The sequence below is a fragment of the Rhinatrema bivittatum genome, chromosome 1 (genome assembly GCF_901001135.1).
Source record: "Rhinatrema bivittatum chromosome 1, aRhiBiv1.1, whole genome shotgun sequence".
Lineage (NCBI taxonomy): Eukaryota > Metazoa > Chordata > Amphibia > Gymnophiona > Rhinatrematidae > Rhinatrema > Rhinatrema bivittatum.
This window is the reverse complement of record NC_042615.1, coordinates 780922921-780931700: the sequence shown is the minus strand read 5'-3', so window position 1 is coordinate 780931700 and position 8780 is coordinate 780922921. Positions and strand designations below refer to the sequence as shown.

Below are 8780 nucleotides of genomic sequence, written 5' to 3'. Positions count from 1 at the left end.
TAATGGACTTCTCCAAGAACTTCTCCAATCCTTTTTTAAACACAGCTATACTAACTGCACTAACCACATCCTCTGGCAACAAATTCCAGAGTTTAATTGTGCGTTGAGTGAAGAAGAACTTTCTCCGATTAGTTTTAAATGTGCCACATGCTAACTTCATGGAGTGCCCCCTAGTCCTATTATCTGAAAGAGTAAATAACCAATTCACATAATTAAACTCTGGAATTTGTTGCCAGAGGATGTGATTAGTGCAGTTAGTATAGCTGTGTTTAAAAAAGGATTGGAGAAGTTCTTGGAGGAGAAGTCCATTACCTGCTATTAAATTCACTTAGAGAATAGCCACTGCTATTAATTGCATCTTCTTAGTGTTTGGGTAATTGCCAGGTTCTTATGGCCTGGATTGGCCACTGTTGGAAACAGGAAGCTGGGCTTGATGGACCCTTGGTCTGACCCAGTGTGGCATGTTCTTATGTTTTTACGTTGCCCAAGAGATCGTTTGTGACACTGCTCTATTCATGGTTTCTCCAAAGGGTGCATAGGAACTGCAAGGGAGACGCTTAAAGGATTAAATTTAAAAAAACCAACCCAAACCTCCTCCCCCCCCCCCACACCCCATAAACATCCATGGAATTAACACTAACATTTTTCATCCATACGGGGAGAACATTAACACTTGCTGAGTGTATTTATGAAATATTTCACCACCACAGGGAGCACAGGGTTTTTTTGTTTGTTTTTTTAAGGCTGTGTTATGTAGTCTGTGGTGTTTTGCAGCAAGGTTGGCTTTGGCATGTATTGGAATATGCAGGACTGTCAATTATCACAACTGATGGAAAAGGGCCAAGTGTGATCAGCATGTGAGACACACAGACGTGGAAACCCTGTAACTGACTTTTTTCACACAGATGATTTTATTACCTAGGGAGAAGGGAATACAGAAAACAGTATTAAAAAGATAAATATACTAGTTTTACCTTTCTTTTAGGAAGAAAACAAAAAATGAAAAGGCTTTTTGTTCACTGGATGTGTTATGTTCTGACTTCTCACCAGAAAGAACATGGTAATACTATTAAAATAAAAAGTAACATTTTTCTGTGCATTTGTGACGGATGATGGGGCTGATTCCTAGGATTAATAGCTTGAGGATGGAAATTCTAGTGGTTTTTTCCCCTCCGTTCCTCAGGCTGTATTCTCAATGATGAGTGCGATGCCTTGCCCACCACCAATGCAAGCTGAACCCACAGCGTATTTTCCACCACGCCGCCTACAAAGAAAAGAAAAGATTAAAAAAAAATTAATAATTTCCTTCATCCCAAGTGAAGGCAACAGCACACAGGTTTTTTAAAGGACTGAACTGTACAACATGGTTGGGGGTGACAGTACTACACAAACCCCAAATTATAATTACCAGAATAGTTTTGCTTTGTATAATTTTTAAAAAAAAGAAAAAAAAAAGGTCGACAGCACCGAAACATTTGATGCAATGGCAGATAAGGACCACAAGGTTCATCTACGCTGCCCAATTTCATTCCAGATGCAATGCCATAGACACCAGCTGACCTGACATTCCACTGCATTACAACTACAGATCCTTTGACCTTATCCCAACCCTCAAGATTCCCCTCAAAACCTGCTAGCGATGGCTCTTGTTTAACTAGCATGAAAGGCCAGCCAAAGAACAGACTAGTCATCTCATTCTCTTTATTGTTTTTAGTTTGTGTTCTTTGCTTTCCTTATTCCTCCGGCCTCCTCTTCCCCCATTCCCAATGGTACTTTGCTAGATGTGACTCCGTGGCAGGAAGCCACACTCTTTCTGTGGTCTCTGTGGCCTGGTGGCAGCAGCGGTAGGCTCTTCCCTCTGTGGCCCCATCAGCAGGTGTTTGCATCCTGGGCTGCTGCAGTGATAGTTGTTCTTAGTAGCCCTGTGGCTTCTGTCTGTCAGAGTCCCACACCCAAAATGGCTAAGGCTGCTCCATCTTTAGCACAGTTGTGAGCAGGATTCTCGAGCCTTGCTTTTCTCATGTTTTCTTGAATTCCCTTCTGAAAGGCTGTGCCATGCATCCACTACCCTTTCCATGAAGGGTAGTGGATGCATGGCACTTTTTGCACAGTTTTAGATATCAGTAGAATTGGTAGAAAAGCATACAGTACATGAGATCTGTATTCCAATCAAGCAAAAAAACATCCTGCGTTTGCTGGGAAAAATGCATCAGAACACAGAAAACTAGAAGACTTTTGCTCCAAACAGGTTGATCACTGGAAGATCCCATAGACTGAACAGCTTTGTTGGCTGTTGACTGCTGCAGAGACCATTTGTGGTCAAAAGACTCTACTGAAGCAATCTGCTAACGTATTGAAAGCCCGTGGAAGATAGCTAGCTTGCAGCATGGCTTGATGTTTGGCTGCCTATTCTCATACCTTTATCGCTAAGCAAATAGTCCATGACCCTGTGCCTCCTAGCTTGTTTATATAGAACATGAAGACTTGGTTGTTCAGTTGAATAAAGATGCTTTTCCCCTAAAGCAGTCAAGTAAAGTTTGTTAAGAGTACTTGATCACTCTCAGTTCCAGGAAATTTGAAACTGTTTTTCTTGGAACCAAGTTCCTTGAATCCGAAAGGGGTCTTTGGGGGCTCCCCAACCTCTTGTGGAGCATCCATTGCCATCATTACTTGGAGAGGGTTGAAATGCAATAGGGCGCCCTCTTGAAGAACGGGAGAGTGCAGCCATTGGCATAAATCCCGTTTCATGGCTTTCTAAACCTGTACTTTCGTAGTCAAAGGTTGAGTTAGATAGTCCCATTGTGACCAAATATCCCACTGAAGATATTGCACATGAAGGTGGGTTAGAGGAACTAATGGATCACTGCCACCAGAATAATCGTATCTCTGGCTATGGACTCATGTGTGTAGCAGTTTGTGTAAAAGTGACCTGAGAGTAACTGTTCGATCTGAAGTATGGAGCGTTTTGTTTAGTCGAGGGCATTGAGTTTGGGGGCTGGGCGCCGACGGGGGCATGGCTCGCAACAAAAGCACTGAGGGAATCGGAGGCATGGATGGGATGAGAGCATTGAAGGCCTCGACAGCGGCCCTGGCGGCAACAGTAATCGTGGACATCCCTATCCCTCTAGTCCCAATAACCCGGTGGAGGATCGCAAGAGAACACTCGAAGGCTTTGTGGGCCTGAGGATGAAAACATAGGGAGAAGGGAGGCCGCAATTCGGTTGGTAAGCCGGGGAAACAGTGAGGTGACAGGAACAGACCAAAAATCAGGGCATAGTACTCACCGAGCATCGATTAAATGTACGCCAAGGGAGACCCATGTAGAGAAAAATTATTTGTGAAGTAAAACTTCAAGTGTTTCCGTGAGGAAAAGTTGCGAGAAATTTCTCACAGAGCTCCTAAAAGTGATGCTAACTGCAGCACAGAAAAAAGAAGACTGAAGGACTGTGGACACAGGGATAATGGCATGCTGGGCATGCTCAATGCACTCAGTGTGCCAGTCAAAGCTTTCTAGAAACCTTGACAGAAGGTTTTCCGTGATAGGGCTCCATCCAGTGACGTCACCCGTATGTGAGGACTACCATCCTGCTTGTCCTGGGAGAATCTGTTAAAACTCCGCCCTCTCTGGGATGAAGCACTTCACCCTGACCAATAGTGTCTAGCATCTCAAAACTGGCAAAACCCCCAAGAAATCCCTCTCAGCTTATCCTTGGGCTGTCTGGGAAGCCTTGGACTCCTTCAATTTCTTAACTAATTCCTCCAGCTACTCTTCAAAGAAGAGTTTATTCTTAAAGGAGAGCTTTGCCAACCTAGTCTTAAAAGCCAAATCCGTAAGCCAGTTCCCTCAACCAAAAGTAGCCTCCTAGCTGCCACCACAGCGGCCGTATTCTGAGCAAAGCATTTCCTGTAATAATATCTTTGATGAGCTTTCAGCAAAAGCAAATCTGATTACTGTTCAAGGGTTTCAGTGGATATATCATCACGATTTATGTCATTGTACAAGTGTACTGCTGTCATGGAGAATGATTTCAAAGAGGGTTAACAGGCTTCAATACTGGGCATTTGTATTTTATTTCAACAAGGAAAAAACTACTTCAGATACAACTACCCTGATTAAACCAAATCCTGAAGTTTAAAAAAGAGGAATAGGCTTCAGCTTCCATACAAATGCTCCACTATCAGGGAACTCAAATTTTGTTCTTTGAACTCGTACAATTGAAATCCTTTTTGAGGTACAAATCCCTTAATGATGTTGCCTCAAATATTTATATTCACTTTTTTTCTTTTAAGCAGGTTGGGCCTTCTCTCTTGGCTAGCAGATCCTCAGTTCTGTAAATCATTATGCTAACATTAAGATCTATTGCCCATTTGTGATATTTCTTAATTTTTTTTTTTAATTTAGATTCTGCTGTATCTTGAGGGCTAAAAGCTTTTACTGTTCAGTGTCGTTTTTCCTTAGACTATTGCTATTTCTTTTTTCTTGTACTGTTTCGTCTCAAGATTTATACTTGAAAATATATTTTTTTAAAAACTATTTATACGTTTTATTCCTCTCTTTAAAGATCACCCCAAGCTAGAAATATAAGTTAATAAAACTAGCCCACAAGAAAATCCTGAGGTAGATAGAGCAGGGTACATAAGTACCCTGCTCTATCTATTTTACTTTCATTTTACTATGTAAACCGTTTTGACAAAAAAACCTTGTTTTGAAAAACGGTATATAAATACTTTTAAATAAATAAATAAATAAATACAGGCACACACCTAAGTTCATGAACAAGATGAGCAGTGATTCTTGATCCAGAAGCTCCCAGGGGATGACCGAGGGCAATGGCTCCTCCATCAACATTGGTCTTTTCAGGATCCAGACCCAAAGACTTCTCAACTGCCAGGTACTGGGGAGCAAAAGCTTCATTCACCTTAAACAAAAAACCCCAAACCAAACAGAAAGCATATCAGAAACAATCACTCTTAATCTGCTGATCATCCACAAAGCAAATAAACAAACTGAAATGACAATGCTTGGCAGAGTTTAATATATTTTGGTCTGTGTAAAAAAAAAAAAAGAAAGGGATGTGTTGTCAAGATAAGTACATTATCTGCAATATAAAAAATATGTACACAAAATATTTGACTGGCTGATTACTGATAAGGCAAATGAAGGTCTGACTACAATGGAAGGGCCTAGGACTAGCCAATTTGATGGTTCAATATTAATATAGGTCTCTATTATTGATAGCTTTAAGTTGGTCCTACATTTACCCTCGTTGTGCAGAGTATTACATGTAATGAAACTGTGTGAAAAATCAAAATCTCACATAAATGTTCTTCAAATCATCTTAAGGGTATCATACAATCCGCTAAAGTATCACAATCCCACATAAATTAAAGTGAAAGGGTGAAAAAGCCAGTTCATAGACATGTCTTTGCAATGATCCTGCATAGTGCATGTTATTTTTGAATAGTTAATTATGATTGGCAAAACCCCCCCAAAAAAACTTCATGTTGATAAGAAAAGCCAAATAAAGCAGTTCAATCAATAAAAGGGGATCACTCACAATCCAAGTATGTCTTTAAAAGAAGGGAGCACAAAAAACACACACACACTTATTGTATCCTCAATGTAAAAGTCCATCCCACGCCATGTGCCCACATGATATGAAAAACAATCAAACAAAACAGATGCAACAAAGAATTTAGCTGAGCATGTGTTCTTCATTAGGATCTCTTACAGTCACAATGTTCATGTCACTAGACAAAGTCAGTTCCACTGCTAGGTTTCAAAAATATATCATGCAAACTGTAAGCTCAGTTTCCATTTTTAAAAAATCCCCAATTTTGGCTCTCTGAGCCAAATAATCCACAATATGTAGGGGTTCTTTGAGCCAACATTTTTTTTTTTTTAAGGAAACTGTGAGAATTACTCAACAATGAGACTACTTATTGGTTTCAGAGGATCTCTTTTCTCTAGTCCAGGTGGCTGGTGCGATTTCTGACCACAGCTCTGGCTTTTATCGGCCTTAATCTTGGTGGAATGCGCAATAGCGCCTTTGCCTTGAGGATGGATTTGAGGTTAATTGGGGGGGGGGGGGGGAAATGAGACATTTTGTAAATATTTGCAGGATAAATGGAATTGTTTTATGGAAGTCAGTCAGCCAGAGATTTCTCCCACTTTACTGTGGGACACTGGAAAGACAGTAAGGTGCGGTGAGAGAACAGTGTATGTGGCTAAGCTGAATAAATTGAGGGATGCAGAAATTCTAAAGCTTACTGATGTTTTGCTGCAAGAAAAGCAGAAACACGTGGCAGGTATGATACAAGAACTAGAGGTGGCAACTTGGGCTAAAGATTCTTTAAACCACTTATTACCCTGGAAGGCCATGAAATCATTAAGATATTTTAAGTTTCAACCACACAAATATGGCAATAAAACCAGTAAAAAAAAAAATCAGTATTGCCATATTTGTACGGTTGAAACCTAAAGTATCTTAATGGGGGGGTCTGTAGTAAAGATGGTAACATTTGTATTAGTACTGGGGATAGTTCAAACATTTTTTTGGATTATACTTCTACTTTATTATGACAAAAAAAAGAAATGGACATGACTACAAGGGATTCTTTTTTCAAAAACGAGTCCTTAAAATATTGACTGAGCAACTGGCAGTGTTAAATAATCCTATTACAGAGGGAGGAATCTTCAGCAAAGTAAAATCTCTCTTGGTAAAGCTCCTAGTTTGGTTTGACAGGGAGCTAAATTTTATAAAATTTTAACATTACAACGAGTTCTTTCCTTCTAGAGTTAACTATGCTTTTGATTGTAATATTGCCAAAATAGGTAGCGACCTGACTGATATATAGGCCTATATGACCCTACATTTATTGAATTTAAAGATGTTGGCTGCAGTTTTAGTGGCACAGTGGTTCCCCATTTAGTGTTTTCAGATCAGCCTAGTTTCATAAAGAGAAGCTATGCTATCAACAATATCCATAGGCTCTAGTGGTACTAAGTGACAAGAACTTCAATGGCGAGACGAGTGCTATTCTTACTCTAGACACGGAGAAGGCCTTTGATAAGATTGTGTGGCAAAACATTTTGGTTGTTAGGAGTTATGGAGATCCTGTTAAACGGCTCAATCTTCTGTGTAAGTACCTCAGACGAGACTACCGATTAACAGTATGGTTTCTGAGGCACTTCCACTACTGGGAGGGACAAGACAGAGCCCCTGCCCTTGTTTGTTTTAACATTGGGGCTCCTGGCCATAAAACTGAGAACTGCACATGGTATTCAGAATCTGGGGAAAGGAGAGCTGAAGTTATATTTACAGATGACATTTTACTGTTTGTAGGAAGTGTGGAAAATGTATTAGGCTGTAAGGGTGTTTTAGCTGCTGGTGTTAAGTGTTTATTTACAGCCCACAACAAAGTGACAATGAATCTTTTGCTGGATTGAGAATCAATTTTGATAAGTCGGAAGCGATGCCTATCTATCCTCATCTGGTGGCTAAATGGAGGGCAATTTCGATGGACTTTGGATAAATTGAAGCATTTAGGATTTGTCTAGACTTTACAGGGATACTTTTAAGAAAATTATTGAATCTATCCACGGCAGCTTACTCTTTGGCAAGAACTGCCACTTGTCTTAAGAATACAAGAAGTTGCCATACTGGGTCACAATGAGGGTCCATCAAGCCCAGCATCCTGTTTCCAAGAGTGGACAATCCAGGCTACAAGTACCTAAACATTAAATAGATCCCATGCCTAAAGCCAGTAATAGCAGAGGCCATTTCCTAAGTTCACTTGATTAATAGCAGTTTGTGGAGTTCTCCTCCAGGAACTTATCCAAACCTTTTTTAAACCTAACATGATTTAAAATGGTGATTTTGCTTAAGTTGTTATATCATCTGCATATGTTGCCCTGTTGGCTTTCAAGGACAGAAATAGATACTTTAAGGTCTTTGATTATTTAATTATTTGGCATGGCAAAAAGGCTAGAATTAGTTTAGATAATCTGATGCGTCCTAAGGATACAATGGGGGTAACTTGACTTCCTAGATCTTAGAGCATATAATGTAACATGTCAAATGTGGATTCTCTGGGAATGGACTGAGAGTATAAATACAATAATTCTAAAATTAGTGAAGGCAATGTTGTTTCTTACTCTCCTCTGGGTTTAGTATATGTTTTCACAGACTGGCACTTTTAGGGAAAAACAAATAATTTTCTCAAGTCTGCTGCAGTGGCCTGCAAAGCGCTAAGCAAAGTATGGGGACTAAGTCTCTATTTTGAGAATCTATAGGAGTGCAGTTTTTCTGCCTAGCTGCGTGATGCCGTAAGGGACCGAGATTTGTTTAAAGTTTTTTTGGGGGTTTTTTTTGTAGAAGAGTCTGGCATATTCAGTGATTTTCAAACATTACAAAGTGTTTTTTCATGTTCCACTGCAACAATTCTTCACATTTTTGCAAGTCAGGCATTCTGTACAGGGTTTAAAATTACTCCCACGGAACATGAGATAAGAAAGAGAATTTGCAATGTCAATGGGAACAGGCAGGAACGGGAAAAGATTTTTTCAAGAAGATACATTATAAACAAGCCTAAATCTTGTCCAAGAGGACCTTACATGACTTGCTTCTTATTACAATAAGAATTAGGACAAGAAGTTACTGTGGTACACATTAAAAAATGTTTATACAAGCTCGTATCATCCCCACTGAGGTCAGCCTGAGAGAAATACAATTGGAACACACATCATTCTTTCGTACATAATGTTAAACGCATAGGAT

At 39.9% G+C, this 8780-nt stretch overlaps 1 protein-coding gene across 2 annotated transcripts in view; it reads right to left on the bottom strand.

The window, feature by feature from the left end:
• Window positions 1–888: 888 nt before the first annotated feature.
• The window catches only part of LOC115077848 (3-ketoacyl-CoA thiolase, mitochondrial-like), a 68873-nt gene continuing 60981 nt past the window's right edge, over window positions 889–8780 (bottom strand). For both annotated transcript variants that reach the window (XM_029580181.1, XM_029580190.1), the window contains exons 9-10: window positions 4765–4919; window positions 889–1264 (exon numbers count right to left, since the gene is read on the bottom strand). In XM_029580181.1, the coding sequence (XP_029436041.1) occupies window positions 1180–1264; window positions 4765–4919 (240 nt within the window). In that variant the 3' untranslated portion in view covers window positions 889–1179. The remainder of the gene's footprint in view (window positions 1265–4764; window positions 4920–8780) is intronic.